This window comes from Neovison vison, chromosome 1 (genome assembly GCF_020171115.1).
Source record: "Neovison vison isolate M4711 chromosome 1, ASM_NN_V1, whole genome shotgun sequence".
In the NCBI taxonomy this organism is placed as follows: domain Eukaryota; kingdom Metazoa; phylum Chordata; class Mammalia; order Carnivora; family Mustelidae; genus Neogale; species Neogale vison.
Window position 1 is genome coordinate 266,071,777 of NC_058091.1, and position 18,994 is coordinate 266,090,770.

Genomic DNA, 18,994 nt, shown 5'->3' on the forward strand with positions numbered 1-18,994 from the left:
GCCTCCCATCTTGCAAAAGGTGACCAGTGAGTTTGTCTTTTTTAGTATCAATGTGCACTGATGGATTTAAACAGATTTGATATGTGTCAAATCAGTGCAGTTGTTATCTTTATTATTACCCTATTTTTAGCTGGTGAGACTTTCTATGAGTTGGCTTCTGAGCTCTTTTTCATGATCCCTGTAGTCTTAATAGATCGAGTCCTTTTCAATGTAAAATAGGATTTAGAAATCACAGTAAGACATGTCAGAGGTATATACAGCTATTGGATTGATCATTATTTCCATGCCATTTAAATGGACACAACTAGGACTTTTTAAAGATTAAATAATCAAGATTTATGCTGATACTTGAAATTCAGGACTAGAGGACACAACCTCATCAATACGAAATATGTAAACCCTTCTCTCACATTAGGCAAAGTCATTAGCCACTGTACTACACAGCCCATTTTACCACACAGTCCCCTTGGATATTTGACACTCACAGCAATCCTTGGAAGTAGAAAAGGAAGGGATTAGTAACATTTTCAAGATGAGGAAACAATTGCAGAAAAATTAAATCTTATCAAAGATTACCCCACGAATGCAGTGTTATGCCAAAATTGGAACTCAGTTCAGATGTACATGATTATTTTTCCCATTGCTGAAGGGATTCTTAGATCCTTTTATGTGTATATTTTATTTCTCAAGTAAATACAATTTTCACAGATATGAAAATACTGCAACTATACAAGTTTTGGTTGTAATTATTTGCAATAATAATAATTAGATCAGGAAGGAAATAACCTTACAAAAAAATTTACTTTTATTTTTGATAGCCCTCCGACCTATTTTTGGCCAGAGTTGTTCTAGAGCATGAGCAACACACACACACACACACACACAACACAAACATGGGAGATCCCCTCCCCATCCCAGTGTTTAGCAGTATTTGGAAACTTCTATTAAAAAGTCTTTTCCTATTTTTGTCCCTTCAGGGCCTTACGAGGAAGCACTGCTACGTTATGTGAAAGATATAATCATGCAAAGTGTTAATAGATGATAGCTTAAACTTTTCCTCCTCCCCACTATCTCCATATACCGTGAGAACATATTTACCTTTGAAGAGTGGCCTTCACAGTCATAACCACCAGGGATAATTGGGAATATTTCAGGCCAGTGTGGGAACTATTTGATGTCTCAAAGGAGAACCATACCAATCTAGTATAAGGATTAGGCAAGACTCTTCATTGCATGTGACTGAACTCTGATTCATAGTAGCCTTGACAGAAAGAGAATTTACTGAGAGAAAATAAGGTGAATTGGACCTTGGGGTAGTGTCAACCAGAAATTTAGAATCCATCAGTACAACCCTCGCTTCTTGTCTGGGTTTCTCGCCATGTTTGGCTTTCATCTCTCACGTATAGACCTAACTCTCACAGCTTCATCTCCAGAGGAGGACTGGAAACTTTCCTGATGTCTGAATTGAAAGGTATCCCAAAGACAGGGACTGATTGGCCTGGCTCATACTGTGTACCCATCCTTAGACCAACCAATTAACTCTGGCTAGAGGGAAAGGATTCTGAGAATGGCATCATCTACTTGGACTTGATGGTTGAGATTAGCCTATGGAGCAGGAGGGTTCTGAGCAGCTCACCAATAAATGTCCATTAAATACGTATTATGAATCAGGGCTATATGTATCTAACTTACCTATGTGCCCTATCTCTGCCTACACAGCATCCTCTGTAACATACCCAGAGTAAATCGTTCCTCCCTCTGTGCTCCCATCGACCACCTTTGTTGCTCTCAACCATTGTGCCTGCCTCACTGTAGTTAATTCAATGAATTCACTTTTCCAACCAGTATCCGATGAGGTCCTTTTGTCGCCAGATACTGTGCCAGATCATTTTGGTATTGTTTTTTGGGATGACGCACTACGATCATATCTTTTGTGAACAACTGAATAAAAAGTTTCTCAAGTAGGAATTCATACTCTCTTCTCTGTGACTTCTTTTGCCAGAAACATAAAGTACAAAACGTTGGCTCTCATGTCATTTTCTTTTGTCTCAGTTATCCTTAGCCAGAAAAAGGCATGCAAAAAAGGTTTGTCTGTGCAATGGCCTGTGAAGGCACCACGGCCCATCTGGTGGGCATGTTTCAGGCATCATGTAGTCCCTCATTCATTCACCAAATATCGATGGATTAGGTCCTCTGTGTCAGGTGCCGTAGTGTGCACTAGGGGTTCAGATTTAAACAGGGGAGATACAGGCTGTGACTATATACTCTAACAGGGAATCACAAAGACAATGATTAGCAAACACTCCCACAAATAATTAGTAATCGGCTCCTTCTAAGAATGACAGAAGAAGTCATTCTTTTTCCAGTATTCGCTTGGCATGCCAAACCCCTGCCTTAGAGGTTGGAAAATGTCATAGCACAATTTCAAGATTAAATTTCATCTTAGCCCTGAATAAGAATCAGAATATCTGTCCACTTGAATAAAGTCCACACAAGACTGTAAGGAATCCTTAGATAGGATCCCCCATCCTGCAGCCCAATCTGTGCACTTTAGCGGGAATCTCTTGGGCAGACAGGGAGACCTAGGGTGGTTGCATAATGCAGACCATCTCCTCACCCAGAGTCATAAAGGAAAGTAACTGCCAGTCACTCTGTTGCCGGTTATCTTGAAAAGAACTCTGACTCGACTGGGAGCAGGAAGGTTATCGAATGCTGGTAACTGTCATTAGTTTTCAGATGGAATTCTCAGAAATCAGAGGGTTGTCTAATTTGTATGCCAGGAAGGAAACCTTGGTCACCTGGCTTAGCAGCTAGGGCGTGAAGAACATTGGATTCTAGCATTATCCAAACTAATAAGCTTTAAAAAAAAAAAAAAAAAAAAAAAAGCAAAACTTTAAAATAGTATCCTCCTAAGGTTGCCTGCAATGTATCTCCTGGGTAGTCACCTGGGGGGTGTGGTCTGTGTATCCTGAAACCTTGCTCCACCTACAGGAATGCTCCAAAAATGAGCTAGTTCTGCTTTATCATCCTCTCCCTGGTATGGGCAGGTTTTTCTAGTCACCTAGCCTGGGGGTCATGTAGAAACAGAATGAGAGCTGCACAGAAATTTGGCAATCCTGGTTCAATACTTCTTTTTCACAGGCTTAAAGTGAAAACTCAATAAATAAGCACATTCTGTGTTTAAGGAGTTTAGCTGATTTCTTTAGCTGATTTCCAGTTAACAGAATCTTTCTTGAATATCTCCTCATAGCTATAGAGGGGTTTCAAGGTGATGTAAAATGTACTTCTCTCCTCTAAGAACTTAAGACAATGGGCACCTATTTTTTTAATTTAAAGACCCTTTATGACTATCAAAAATCTTTGATAACCTCGCCCTGACTAAGCTGTCTGACCTGAAAGCAATTGTCCTTTCAGTGTCCATTACTTAAGAAAATAAAACAAAAAGATACCATGAATTTGGATTTGTAATTTACTGATCTCAAGAATTCCTCAAGAAATCAGAAAACTGGGGTGCCTGGGTGGCTCAGTGGGTTAAGCATTTGCCTACAGCTTAGGTCATGATCTTAGGGTCCTGGGATCAAGCCCTGCATGAGGCTCCTTGCTCAGTGGGAGTCTGCTTCTCCCTCTCCCTCTGCCCCTCCCCTTTTTCGTGCTCTCTCTCTCTTTCTCAAATAAAATCTTTTTTTTTTTTTAAAGAAAGAAATTAGAAAACCATGTATGAGACTTATGTTTCTGCTGTCTCTGGACAACATCCTGCTGCGTATAGGGATTTATAGACAAGCTGCAATGTGTAATCTACCAGCTGGCTTATAGAAATAGCTTGGTATTTAGCAATTAGAAGCATAAGATATTACAAGTTCCAAGTGAATGACATGGATATTAAGAATTGTCCCAAGCAAGACAGATTGCTACAGTCTATGGTGGACACATGGGTCCTATTGGGCCTGGCAATAAAAGTTTAAGAGTTATCAATATGGAAAACCTACAAAGAAAGCATAATAAAGGAAAGGCCAAGAGGGTTTTTCCTTTGGGCAGACAACATTAGATGCTAATGCCAAGCAAAGAACATGTATAACCTTTAGAATCAGACAAAGTTGGGTGCTCTTGAGCTGTGTACTCTTAGACAAGCCACTTAACACAAGCAACACTCAATTTTCTCTCCAATAAAATGGGGCTAACTTGTCCTCAGCACTTCACAGGAGAGCTGGGAAGAGTGAATAAAATCAGGTCAATAAGGGACAGAATTCTGTGAACTGCAATTTTACCAAATAAATAAAAATCATTAAGGCCAAGATATATCTGTGGGACTGATATATCACGTGGGACGTGCCACTGTTTTGATTAGACTTCTTTATTTGCAGGAAACGGAAATGATCCTGGCTAACTTAAGCAAAATAGTAACCTTGCAAAAATGCAGGGGCAGGTAGGGTGGAGGGGGAGAAGCGTACCATGTGGCTCACAGAATCAAAGGAAAGCTGAAAACCCAGGTTCAGAAACAAGAACCAGGAGCCTCAGTGCAATGGCAAGTATTGGGAGCAGCAACTACTTAATGATCTCCGTTGTTTTTTCTTCCTTGAGTCATTCCCCTCAAGTCAAAGTCCCACAGTGGGAGAGTCTAATGGGCAGGGCATCTTGACGTAGAGTCCCATCAAGATTACAAACCACGGAGGAGAGGTAGTTTCCCATAAGGAAGTGAAAGGACTTTTAATGAAAAGGGAGTAGACTGGAAGGCGGGTAGCCAGAAAACAACTGCCCACCACAAACAATTTGGAAACATCATTCATACATATGTAATCACATTTATGAATCAACATGAAATTCATTTATGAAGAATAGAGGAAAATAGGCCTAGAAAAGTAAAAATTGAGACTAGTGCAGGGGAAGTGGCCCATTCTTGTTACTGGACCATATTTCAGCCTCTTTGTTAAACCTTGACCTTCCTGATGGGCGTCAGAGGATGCAGCTTGTTGATTCTGGGTCATAAGTCAGTGGAGACCTTAACCCCGAGAGTCATCTCACACTCGCACTTGGCCCACTTTCCTCTGCTTTCCCAGATACTGCCATTGACGCACCTGGGCTAAACTGGGAACTTTGAGTTGCTTTATGACTGCAGTAACTGATTTGTGTCAAAAACCTCTCCATTCTTTCTGATTGTTTCTCACTTTCCCCCGTGGCTCATATATTATGGGAATTCAATTAAATTTTTGAATATATGAATGAATGAGTGAGTGAATGAATGAATTGGAGACCAGTTTGGCCGATGTTGGAATGTTGGGATCTACTTCTTTAGCTACTTTTTTTTTTTTTTTTTTTTAAGTTGAGCCAAAGAATTTCCTTACAAGAAGCAGCCTTATTCCTATGAATCAAAGTTAAGAATTTGTCCCTGGGGCTCTTCTTAATTGCTCTGGGCAATCTTTACAGAGAGGTCTCTTACAGAGAGGTCTTCCTTCATCTCCTCATCCATCACCTTTCAATGTATACATTCCTCACACCACCCTCTCCAGGACTAACCTTCTCTCAACAAATCTCGATGGTATGCCTGTTGCCTCAAGGTATTATGGGAGATGCCCCAGAGGAGGCTGGCAGTAGAGGAAGTGTTAATGGAGGCAAAAGTAGTGTGGTAAGGAAGCACATAAAAAGGACAAATTCTCATTGGTTGGGGTGAAACGGTCTGTGGCGATTCGGGTGGACTTCATAGAGGAGGTGGCAAAAAAAAACTTCTTAAATGCTTAAAAAATTTAAATATATACATATTTTTGAGGAGATATCTATATAGATATCTCCTCAAAATATATAGATCTATATAGATATATAGATATAGATACAGATATATCTCCTCAAAAGAATGTCACAATTTAGGTAGTGTCTTAACTTCTACCCTTCAAAGGTACCCTGCTTTAAAATGCAAATACACTTGGAAAACATAATACATTGCATTTCTCATTAGTTGTGGTATATTCTAAATATTTTCTACTAGATTTTAGACAATGAATTCATTTCTTTTCATTATCAATCCCCTTTTATTTTTAACCTTGGCATGGTACATATATTGTAAGGAAACCTCCACCATGTTTATACAATAATTTCTATAGTATATATAGGATAGAGTGATATATACAGATTTCTCATCATTCAATCATTAGGAACTCCCAGTCATAAAATCTAACCTTTTTTTTCCAATTGAAGAGAAAAGAAAAGAGGGAAAAAATCCTATCATACCCTCTCCTGATGGACAGATAGGATACAGTGTGTTCTCAATCTTAGCAACTTTATATCTCCTTAGTCTGGAATTGGTTCTAGAGCAATTCTCGTTTCTACCCCAAGAAATGTCTATAAACATTTTTGGTTATCATATCTGGCAGAAAGAGAGGGCTACTGGTATGAGGTTGGTAAAGGCCAGGAATGCTGCTAAAATCAAAGAATTAACCAGCCCCAAATGTCAGTAGTGCCAAAGTTGAGATACCCTGGTCTAGAAATTCCTTGACTGCCTACCAACTAGATGTTTATGTAGATACTAGAAAAAAGGATGAGACCAAGCCAATGACTCTAAGAAACAACTTTCATAAAATGTAAAAGTCTTTTAGAAACAATCAAATAAAAGCATTTAATGGAGGCAAATCAAAGGCCAGCCTGACAATATGATGTAGTTTAGATTTTTCATGCTTCCTTGTTTGACTCCCATTAAGAAGGGTGAGATGATCATGATGATTATAATAATGATGATTTCCAGGCACTGGGGCTTGCTTATTTTCTTACTAAGATATAATTGACTTATTATATTAGTATTAGGTATATAAACAATGATTTGATATTTGTATATATCATGAAATCACAATAAGTCTAGTTAACATCCATCACCTCACAGTTATAATATTTTTTCTTGTGATGAGAACTTTTAAGATCTCTCTTAACAAGTTTCAAATATACAATGCGATATTATTAACCATAGTCACCTTACTGTACATTGCACTGCATGACTAACTTATTTTTTAAGTAGAAGCTTGTACCTTTTGACCCTCTTTACCCACCCCCACCTCTGGCAACCACCAATCCATTCTCTATATCCATGAGCTCAGTTTTTTGGGGTCTGTTTTTTAATTCCACATTTATGAATTGATTATATCAGGTACTTCAATTACAGAAAATGGAAAAGAAACACAGGAAAGGAAAAAGGGCTGAGGGGAGATCTTTTTTTTTAGTTTTTACAATTATTTAAATTCAATTAATTCACATAAAATGTATTATTGGTTTCAGAGGTACAGGTCTGTGACTCACCAGTTTTATATAATATCCAGTGCTCATTACATCACATGCTCTCCTTAATGTCCACCCCTCAGTTACCTCATCCGACCACCCCCCCCTCCCAAAGGAAGATCTTAAACACTAATCTTTCCTTTGTGGATCAAAATAACACCATTGTTAAAAGAGCAAAGTGTATGGCATCAGAAGTCCCATAGTTAAAGCTTTCCTTCTCACCTTGCTAGCTGTAGGTCTTTGGGGAAATTACCAGGTCTCCTTAACCTTAGTTCCTTTACTTGTAAAATAGAGAAATAGAGATAATAATAGTCTCTGCCTGAGGCACCTGGGTGGCTCAGTCAGGTAAGCCTCTGCCTTCCGTTAAGGTCATGATCTCAGGGTCCTGGGATGGAGCTCTGCATTGGGCTCCCTGCTCAGTGGGGAACCTGCTTCTCCCTCTCCCTCTGCCACTCCCCCTGCTTGTGCTATCTTGCCCTCTGTCAAATAAATAAATAAAATCTTTAAAAAATAATAACAATAATAGTCCCTGTCTGATAGAGTTATTACGTGATTTAAAGGCAATAGCTTGTATAAAATATTTAGTTGGTTCTTAGCACATAACAAGCATTCATAAGTGCTAAAGCAACAATAATAAAAACAGGACAGAGAGGATTAAATGTATTGATGATGGTCAAGATGATGACCACAGAGACAACAGTGATGATAATTGGCTTTGGATTCCAAAGATGTGAACCACAGTCACAGCAGTTACTTACCAACCCTAAGACAATCGCTTTACTTCATTCTCTATTTGCACATCTCTCAATGTCTCCTACAGTCACTGTGAGAACTTAATGACATGTGCCTGGTATATGTATAGAAAATGTTTGAGGGAGGAGGGTCTGGCCTGAAGGGCGGCAGAGACACACACACTCCTCTCCGGAAAGGGGTTATCTTTTCCTGGACCCTGATGGCTCCCCAGGCCATTTTGCTTATTAGTGGGGCTTTCTTTGATAAAGAGCTGAGTCAGAAAGAAATGTTGGATAGGTGGGTTTCATCCACAAGTTATGAAAATCTGTGCTGTAATAAATCAGAAGGGAATCAGAAACTCCTGAACGAGACTAATGTAAGGACCTTGCAGGGTTTGGCAGGTCCCTCCATGCCCTCCTGTCCTTGGACTCTCCTAGCAGCTCCCCGGAGTGACTACAGCAAGTCCTTCAAAGCAAGCAATCCCCAGAGCTTATCTTTGAAGATGGCAAGACCCACATGCCCCTCTTTACAGCTCATTTTGGGGAGGGAAGTAAGGAGCCCAGGGGACAGGTAGCTAGAAAGGGTCACCTCCTCAGAAAAAGAGGGAGATGGACAGAGGACCCAAGGCCAGTGCCCCGAAGAAAACTAGAACAAGGGACACTTGAGGAAGAAGGTCCCTGGGAAGCCCCAGCACAGGGACAAGGAAGGCCAACCTCACATTGCTGGCATCTGCCGGGTAGGTAAGATTCAGCAGACACCCAGGACTCACTGCAGTAGGATCATTAGCTCTGAGACCCACTGCCACTCATACCTGAAATGAGTTTGGATTTAGAAAGCCAGCAATGAGCCGAATGATATGGATCGGAGTGAAGCTCACGGCTTAATCAGGGGCATGAAAGCAGCTGACAAATTACAGCGTGATTTGTCATCATCTCAGGACTCGGCAAGTGTTTGTCCCTGAAAGAATCGATACCTGGAGAGAAAAGGGCCATATTTTTAGAAACTCCTGGATGGGTAATTTATTTCAAGTGAGTGGAGAGTTTATTTATGTTGGCGCCCCCACAGATCCAATGGACAGTATATTTATACGAAGCCAGAAAATGCTGTCATTTCTTCTAATCAATTTGCCCCTTTGAACAGCTGTACCTTGAAACTTTCAGCAATAAATTCAGTCCCCATGCTAAAAGCTCTACCCAAGAAACCATTTCTCACCCCACCTTTAGCATTCCTTCCTTCTACTGCGTGGCATGTTACACCTGCTAAAACTCTCCATGTGGATTCTGTCTGCTGGGGCACAAATGAGACAGACAGGGAATGTGGAGTTAGCCCCATTCCACAGATGGGAGACGGAGGCTCAAGAGGTTAAAAGGAGAATTAGCCCATGCGGGTAGAAATCAAGATCTCCCCTCCCCCACCAGATTGTAAAATTTTATATACCTAGATAACCTAATAAAAGAGAAATCATGGAGAAAAAGGCAAGCATGTGTCTGAAGTACTTTGCTATGAGAATGTTCACTGGGGGACAGTGCTGTGCAAGTAAAGGACAGGGGTCCTCCTGTCAGACTTGGATTCAAATCCCGGTCCTGGGACAGCCATGGGCAGCCTGTCTACCCTTCTGAACCATGGTTTTTCCCGTCCTAAAGAGGAGATAATTGGTATTTCTACTTCACAGAATAATCATAAGTTTAAAAATAATATATGCAAAGTTCTCATCATAACAGCTGGCAGAAACGAATACAGTAAATGCTGTTTATTGTGTTTTATTAGCTACAATTTCTACAGCATGTTCATAATAGAAAAACAAATTGACACAATATAAATGTGCCATAGTGAAATGGTGAAATGAATGTGGTGGCATTCACACAACAGGTTTCTATGCAGGTGTTAGTAAAGTTGTGTAAAAAATTTAAGCTGTGAAAATTTCCAATTTACATGAACACCATCATTTTTTTTGAAATGTACAAATGTATGTATACCCATACATAGATGTATGCGTTGGTATATTTTTAAAATTGTATTTTTTCAAATGCTACAAGTAATTATATACTCAAGAATATGAATTCTGGTTACGTCTAGGTGATGCAATTTATAATCTCTCTTTGATTGTGTCTGTGCTGCCCAATGTGGTCGCCACTTGCCACAGGTAGCCATTTAATTAAAGTGAAATAAAATATAAAAATCAGTTTCTCGGTCATATGTCCACATTTCAATAGCCCTGTGGGATGAGGGGCTTCCATATTGGACACACACACTCAGAACACTTCCGTCATTGCTGCAGGTTCTGCTGGATGGCGCTGGTCTGGAAACTCAAACCCAAGCCTGCCAGAGAATTGTGGGATGGGCAGGGACCTCCCTCTGCCGTGCTTCCAACTTGCCAGCATTCTCAGTGCATCTGCTTCCTCCTTCTCCCTGAGGATTTCAGTTTTCTTCTAACATTCGACTACTATCCTGATGCGACAAAGCAGGGATTGCCTTAGCTGTGATGGTTTTAACAGTGCTTAGCTCTCCTAGTAAAACTAGATCCCTCTGATTTAATGCCCTCCTGCTGTTCTCTCCCTCACAGGATGTACAGTTTGAACCCGAACATTTCTGCAACACCATCGTGTGTGAGAAGCCCAACAACCACCTCAACAAATTTAAGGGTTATATGTAAGTCTCTAATGTCCCTGTGCTGCTGGTAACTATTTCCCCTACAGCTAGAACACCACATCCTTTCTTGAAATGGCTGAAGAGATTGAGGATGTGTGTCTTTCTTTTTACCATAAAGAAACGCTAAAGAAAACTAACAATGTTGGGAAACTTTTTCTTTTTTTTTTTTTTCTTTTTTTGCCAGAGTGGCATTTAATTATTTTGCTGGGTTAAATTTACTAACTTTTTTTTTTAACCTCTGGTGATGAAATAACATCAAAATCATGACCGCACTCTGATTCAGGAAAGGCAAGATTTCATTGAGGTCCGTGTTCTCACAGAGCTTGCATTGCATTGCAGGTAAGAACAGGGACTTCTGAGTTTGACAGACCTGAGTTTGAAATCAGGTTTTACTCACTTACAAGCTGTGTGGCTTTGAGTAAATTCATTAACGTCTCTGGGCCTTAGTTGTCTTATCTGTAAAATACAGATTACAAGGTCTACATCATGGGACTTGTGTTTTCTATGAATTAAGTGGTTTATCTCACACAGAACCCACAGCACAGCAACTTGCACAGAGTGAAGGGCTGATGGTGGCTGCGTTCTTGTCATCAGTATTATTCTTGGGCCTCAAGTTTAGTTTGGCCTGAGAATTTGATGGTCATTCTGCACCCATATCAGACTACTGGTCTTAATGCAAAGATAGACCACAAAAGAGCAATGGAAACGATGAGAATATGAGCCCTCACACAGTGTTTTCTCAGTTTCTAGAGTATTTACAAGGAACATCATCTCTTTCACTCTGTCCAACCACCCAGGGAAGTGATGATTATGATCCTCCTTTTCCAGATAGGGATAATCTAAGACTTTCCAGATACACCCAAAGGCGCACATCAGGTACCAGACAATGCCAGGTCTTGAATCCCTGTCTTTCCACTTGAGCCCCAGTATGTTTTGCATTGTTGTGCAGAATGAGGCTCAGCTTGGTAAGGCAACTTCTTGACCAATCAGATCTGGAGTGAGGCTTCTTGGAAGGCAGATGTCTATGCTTTCTCTCTGCCCACATTTTCTCAGGCCTGTGTGGTCAAGAGGAACAATGAGTGAGGCGAAAGGATAAGAACAATACAAGATGAACAGCGGCTTTTAAACACAAATTATTTTAAAATGCACAGACAGCACAGATGGAGACAGGCAGAGAAGGGCCAGAGCTCCTGGCAAAGAGGAGGATTCGTTGCCTGCATCTGTTCAGGTGAACTTGCCACCTGCCCCAGCAAAGAGGCCATCCCTCCTGCCCAAGGTGTGTGGATTTAGTTCATCCCAAGTCAGCTGTCAGACATTCTCATGTTAGAGTCAAAAGAATTGCAAATGGAAAGGACTCTGATTCAGTGCAAGTTAATGGGGCACTACTCTGGGAATCCTAGTTTGTGAAAACAGCATGACAGCTGCTATCTGTGGCCTGGGTCCCTGAGTCCTAAGATGTCCCACGTATCAGGTGTGCGGCCTTCAAAAAATCTCTCGCCCTCTCTGGGCTTCATCTTCTTCACGAGAAGGATAATCACCCTTCTAACTTCCCAGAAGTATGAAGAATCAAATAAAATGATATAAACAAACTTGGTTTATAACCACAGTAAGGAATAATTGGTATTAAATTATTATGAGTTATGAGTTATGAGTATTTATTATTATAAAATTATGAGTGGCAGGATAGCATCTTGGAGCCAGACTTTGTGGACTTGAATCTCCATTCTGCCATTTACTAGCTCTACGAACTTGCCTCAGTTTCCCTTTTTACAAAGTGGGTATGGTAACATAACCTATCTTCCAAGGTTGTCGTGATGATTAATCGAGTTAGTAAATGGAAAACAATTATAACCAGAACTAGAAAAATGAAGTATTGAAGCACTAAAAAGAGAAAGGCCCTAAGGGCTCAGATGATTATTCTTTTTGTTCTCCCTAATGCTTTGGGGAAGTTATATTTAAATTTAAATGATCCCAAAGGAAGGGCATCAGGGTTGATAAAGGTCAGACCCCAGGTAATTTAGAAATTTCTGGTGTGAGGTGGAAAACTGCAATGCCCCTGAGACTAGAGCAAGGAAAAACCTCTCGGCTTTCAGGAGCTGCCTCCCCCATGTGGTACAGAGGGTTACTGTCCCCCTCCTGTGAGGTCTGTTTATTTCACAAGAGACGGAGCAAGAGGAGGGAGAGAGGCAAGTGAGAGATGTAGCTCCATATAAGAGGACCCTTGCCAACTCACTGGGGACAGATGGGAGGGGGGGCAGCACTGTCTGGTGGCTTTGGCAGACTTGCAGTCAGACCCCGTGGTCTGGTCCCAGTAGCCAGGCGAGACAGAGTATGGGAAGGCTGCTTGAGGAAACACTGTGTGGTCTTTAGGATATCCTATCCACACTAAACCATTCTGAGTGAGAAAACTGAAGCCAATGCTTTTTCAGCAGAACCCTGACTTTGAGGTGGGTAGATGATGATTTCCATAAGGATGGATAATTCCCTTTTAATGGTCCACCAGGCCTCCCAGGAGCAATGAAGGCTGTACTTGAACTTGGAAACCAGATGACAAGTTAATAATACCCTTTGCTCTTCTGAAAAAAGGGAGGAGAGGGATCGTGTTCACTCACCACTTCTAATTCTGTGACACTAACCAGTGATAGCATGACGAGGCCACCAAACCACTCCCGGTATTTCTTCATCCCCAGGGAGCATCCTGACCAGACAAGGACAGGCTTTGGCAGCGAGAGTCTTCTGCTTCGAGGCTGTACCATCAGAAACACGGAAGTGGCTATTGGCATCGTCATCTATGCAGGTCATTGACTTATGTTGTCCTTCCCCTTGTCCTCCCTCCTCCAGCTCCTCCAAATCCGCCTGCAGCCAGTGGGAAGCCACAACAGTTCTGAGGGGTACAAGCAACTTCCCCTTTCTCAGCTAAGCAAAGTGAGACTAGAATCACAGCAGGTTATTTGGTTCACAGGAGATGCCAGACTAACATCACTCATCTGAACAGGAAGAGGGATTCGTGCTCATTGACCTCTCATGGTCTTGTGACCCAAAGGCAGGATGAAGAGTGCTTTCTTGAGCCTGAGCAATAATAATCTCACCAAACTTAACAACTCCACCTTTGTGTGAAAACTGTGCCTCCGTTTCCTCATCTAAGCAAATGGGAAGAACATTTGGTTCAGCCTCACAGAGTATTCGTGAGGGTCAATATACGAAACAAATTACATCTAACACAGTGAGCACTCAGTGTGTTTTAGTTGTTCCTTCTGAAGTTCTGTGTGTATTATTTATTCATTTCGTGGTGCTCTAGCTTCTCCTTTCCACTTTGATCTTGCTTTCCAATGGAAATTTAAAAAACCTGGCAGCTCTTCTCACAATGAACCCGAAGTCTGAGAGGGCCATCTTGGGACTACTGTATACCCAGCACTTAGCTAGTGCCCCAGCACTCAGTTGGTGCTCAATAAATTTCAGCTCTTACACCAACAACTTCAGACTCTTCCTCTGCAGAGAAAACTCGGTCTTCCTGGAGTGTCTACCTTTGCTGGAAGACCCCAAATTATGTTTTCCTGGTTTTCCTACTCACTAGGACATCTTGAAATATTTTGCTTGTTTGGTATTTTCTTTGGTTTTATTTGTTTTGGAATTCATAGAACACTACTCTTGATGGATAGGGCAAAGCATTTAAACATCAATCTACCTGAAGATTCACTTTTTGGAACTGTCAAAGAAAAACAGGCTTTTAAACAAGTGATGTCCCAGTCTAGCTAGCTTTCCCTAACTTGGTGGAGGGGGATTGTTTGACAGTTCAGGTTAATCTTTTCAAGGGTCTTTGGCAATGAAGTTCAATGCCATCTGGTAGACCTATGAAAGATAAATGCTGAAGCAATCCCCACTCCACCAAAAAATCCCACAAGGGCTTAGAGTTTGCTTCTCTGCCTGATCAGAAGCAAAACTGTGAGTGTGTGATGAACATGGTAAATGAGGGGAAGATTTGGGAGAGAGTGAATCATGACTAAGGAGTCAGGCTGCTTGGGGGTGAAATCTACTGGCTGGCTGCCATGTTCCTGATTGTGTTGGTTAAGCTTTCAACACAGGGATACTACTAGTTCTCACCTTGTAGGGTTATAAGGCTCAAATGAGATTGTCTATGAAGGGGGCTTAACACAGTGCCTGGCACATATTAGGCTCTCAAAAAGTGTGAGCAAAAATGATACTAAGTTTTTCAATATAATGATCTAGAGTAAGAGGTTCTCAACCTTGGCACTATTGACATTTTGTTCTAGATTGTTCTTTGTGGTTGGGAGGTGTTCTATAAAATGTTTAGCAGCATCCCTAGCCTAGAGATGGCATTAAGATGTGACAAGCTAAAATTTCTCAATACATTGCCAGATGTCCCCTGGGGAATAAAATCATCGCTGGTTGGGAACAACTGGTCTAGAGTCATAGTCTCTCCTCTGACAATATGGATGAACAAAATAGGAGCACCTCAGAGTAAAAGGCTCAAAAAGGCCAAAGGGAGCCTTCAGAAGGAAGAGATCCAACATAGGTGTGTGCTCCTCACAAAAAATATATATTGAGCTCCCACTGTGTATAAGGAAGTAATTCAGATACTTTGTGTATATCAATTCACTCTCCTGCCCAAACACACATATACAACTATTGTCTCTCATTCTGCAAATGAGAAATTGAGGTACAAAGGGATTAATTCACCCAAGATGATTTGTCTCCTGAGATTAATTCCTTATAACCCAATGTCAAGTCTCTACGGAGATAAGCTCTGATTCTAGAGACCACCTTCCAACCATTGCACCATACTGCCTTCCCTGGGAGCCTGTTTACCAAAAGAATAGTGGACTCTCAGAAGGTGGGAAGCAGGTGGGTAAAGAGGGTGGTCTTAGGACCCTGATGTGAGGTGGGAAGGCCACAGTACCATTAGCACAGTCAGCCTGTGCTCAGTGCTGTGGAAACCCCCTTTAAAACTACAGCAACTTGAGTCTGATTAATAAGCCCAGAGTTCGCTCACTCCTACTGTTTTGTTGCCACTTTAAATCCACAAGGCAACCAGCTAAAGAGCAGTAAAGCCATTCACTGCTGGAGCGGATATATTGGTTTTCTTTAATTTTGCACAGCAAATATGTGTTGGTTTTTTTGTTTTTTTTTTTTAATTTGCCAAGGACTATAACATGGTGTTTAAGTTTAACAGCCCCAAAGGACAAGCTCTGTATGAAGACAAAATCTCAACTTGGCTCTCAGCTCTTAGCTGTGTGGTCTGGGTAGCACAATTGGTAGGAGAAAGAGTAGGAATCAGAATCCTGGGTTCTCAGCATGGCTCTGACGTTACGGCTCTTTCCTGTGAGGCAGGTCTGTTCTACTCTCTGATCCCCAGTCTCCAACTGGGTCAAGGGTGACTGGATGAGACTGATAGTTTTCAAATTTTGTTGTCCTCTCTTTGAACAAAGTTTTATGCAGAATTCCGAGATAGGTGTAGAGTGGCTCAAGGTTAATGCTGGGGTAGAGGCCTTTGGCCCCTACCACCCGTACACAAGCAACACCAACATCTTGGGCAAAGAAGCAAGAATGAAAACTACTGGCCTAAGGCACTGTCCTGCCACACGGCCTTGGTATGCACTGTTTCCCAAGGCCAAAACCATGTTTGCCCAACTCTTTTCTCTCCCTTCAAATGTCCCTTATATGTCATCTCCTCTGAGAAGCCATCCCTGACCATGTTCTCTAACACCATCTCTTACTTTTTAGCTCATTGTGTATTTCATGGGAGTTCTTACTAACTGTAATTATTTATTTGTTTTCTTAAATATTTTCACCAAAATGTGAGTCATCTGCCTCATCCTTGTATCCTACAATTAGCCCATAACAGTGACTTTGTGCAAATTAGAAAAAAAAAATCTTTCCTCCAGTCAGCTTACTGTCATTTGCAGAAGTTTATCATGGTAAACCTACAAATCTAAAACAACTACAAAATGAGGGGTGTTTCTTGAGTTGTGCAGTGTACAACCTGTGCTTAGGAGCTCTATCAGTGTGCACCACAGTGTCTGGTGTGGATTCTCAGTAAACATATGGTGACAAATTGTGTGAAGCCTCTACAGCTGTTCTCAGCCATCTCCCTGAGGCAGGAAAGATTTAGGTTAGAGGAAGAAGCCTCTCTTCTATTGTAAGCTTCCGTGAGAAGAGCTAAGGATATGATCCAGGCCAGAGGAAAACAGATGCTAAAGACTTATTACCTCATTTTCTCTCAAAGGCCATGAGACAAAAGCCATGCTGAACAACAGTGGCCCACGGTACAAACGCAGCAAGATTGAGAGGCGTATGAACATAGACATCTTCTTCTGCATTGGGCTCCTCTTCCTCATGTGCCTCATTGGAGCTGTAGGTATGGAATGTTCTGGAAAGAACAAGACAACAGTAAACTTCTGTTTCTTTGGGCAAATTGTTTCAGCTCTCTGAATCCCAACTTCCTCATCTATAAAACAGAGTTAATGAAAATAAGTCCCACTCTGTAAGATCAGTCAAATAAAAATGCTTATGGGGTCAACTGGCTGCCTCAGTTGGTAGAGCGTGCAACTCTTGAGCTCAGGATCCTGAGTTCTAGTCCCACGCTGGGGGTGGAGATTACTTTTTTAAAAATACTTAAAAATACTTATGAAAATCTGCTGAAAGTATTATGCGCTCTAAATATTAGGAATACCATCTATCATTTATTTCTCCAAGAAATACTGAAACCAGGCACTCTCTTAGCATAAGAAAATAAAAAGTCTGAGGACTGGTCCTTATTGAGCTCACAGTTTAGCAGGAGGGAGTCCAACACATGAACAGAATTGGTAAAATCTGTCCTACACAGTAAAGACTGCATGCAAGCACTGTCTTAGTTTTCCATTGTTGCTATAAAAAGACAACACAAATTTAGCAGTTTAAAACAATACTCATTTATTGTGTTACAAAGCTAGAGGTGAAATGTCCAAAATTAATTTCACTGGGTTAGTTCAAGGGTCAGTAGGGCTCATTTCTTCTGGAGGCTTTGAGGGGAGACTCTATTCCTTGTCTTTCTGAGCTTCTAGTGACTCCTTCCTCTTTCCTCAAAGTGCATTACTCCAATCTCCCCTCATACTTCCTTCTTCTTTTTCTATAGTAGTATTTCCCTATGCCTCCTTTTTCTTTTTCTGTAGTAGTATCTCCCTTTGCCTTTTTCTGTAATAGCATCTCCTTATGCCTCTTCTTTATAAGGACATTTATAACTACATCATTGGGCTCACCAGGATAATCAATGATACTCTTCCCCATCTCAAGACCCTTAACTTAAATCACATTCTCAAAGCTCCTTTTGCCACATAAGTCAGAGAGCATATTGAGGGGCCAGGGAATTAGGACATGGACATTAGAGGCAGCCATTATTCACTCTACTATTGGTAATATGAGAGCATCAGGGGAGGAAGTCTTCCTTGAGGAGATGGATGGAGCTGATCCCTGAATGCAGTCGTCATTACCAAAGGAGGTAGGTGGCAGAGGCAGGATGGGCAGGCAGCTGTGAAAAGAAAGAAGTCACTCTTAGCCTCGGGCACAGCACAAGTAAAGCACAGAAGTAGGAAGGAGAATCATTTTATGCAAAGGGGCATTTGGTGTGGCAAGAGTAAAGCCAAGCATGGAGACCTAATTAGAACCAGGCTGTGGCCACATTCTGTAACTGCGGAGTGTGGAAAGCTGCGGGAGGTACAGACATGAATAATCTGAGCCCTTTAAGTTGATTCTCAGAGTATAAGCAAAAAGGGATATTTGCTCTTATCCACTCTCTCTAAGGATGGTCCTCAGGATCCTAAAGGAGACCCCAAAAAAGAACCAGGGATGATCAAGAGGAGAAATTCATGTGCTAAGTCCAGAACCCCCTGCTGACCCCATACCAGTGGGCAGCAATGGTGTGTGCTCTTTATTTGCCTTGGTCAGAAATTGTGCTCATCACTGTTCTTGGAAGATTGTGTTTGAAAAGATAAGACCTCCTAGGGCCCAGGGAGATTTTGTGTGCCACCAGAGTGAGGACGATGGGATTTAGTCTTGTGAGTAGCCAGGTTTTTAACTATGCTTCCCAGATATGTCCAATGGCACTCCAGGTGAGGGAACACCCAGAGGGCCAGCAAGGTGGGGGACAACACCATCCAGGTGAGGCCACCCCCATGCCCTCAGAGACACTACAAGAACTGTTGCCTCTGCTTCAGAACAGATTTTTCAGGGGATGTCAGAGCTGGAAAGGACGTTCGAGATCATCTCACTGTGTCTCCAGAGAAAGGAAGTTAATGATTAAAAGGTCACACAGGGAGATAAGGTATAGGCAAACCAGAATCTGCTTGGCAGATTGCCCAAAATA

The 18,994-nt window shown here is 41.5% G+C and overlaps 1 protein-coding gene across 3 annotated transcripts in view; it reads left to right on the forward strand.

Annotated features, from left to right (window-relative positions):
* The window catches only part of ATP10B (ATPase phospholipid transporting 10B (putative)), a 269,423-nt gene that overhangs the window by 192,381 nt on the left and 58,048 nt on the right, over positions 1–18,994 (forward strand). Inside the window, exons 7-9 of one of the 3 annotated variants that reach the window (XM_044230157.1) lie at positions 10,550–10,635; positions 13,326–13,432; positions 16,880–17,011. In XM_044230157.1, the coding sequence (XP_044086092.1) occupies positions 10,550–10,635; positions 13,326–13,432; positions 16,880–17,011 (325 nt within the window). Of the gene's footprint in view, positions 1–10,535; positions 10,636–13,325; positions 13,433–16,879; positions 17,012–18,994 lie in introns of those variants that run through there. The other 2 variants (XM_044230166.1, XM_044230175.1) reach the window with 2 other exon arrangements.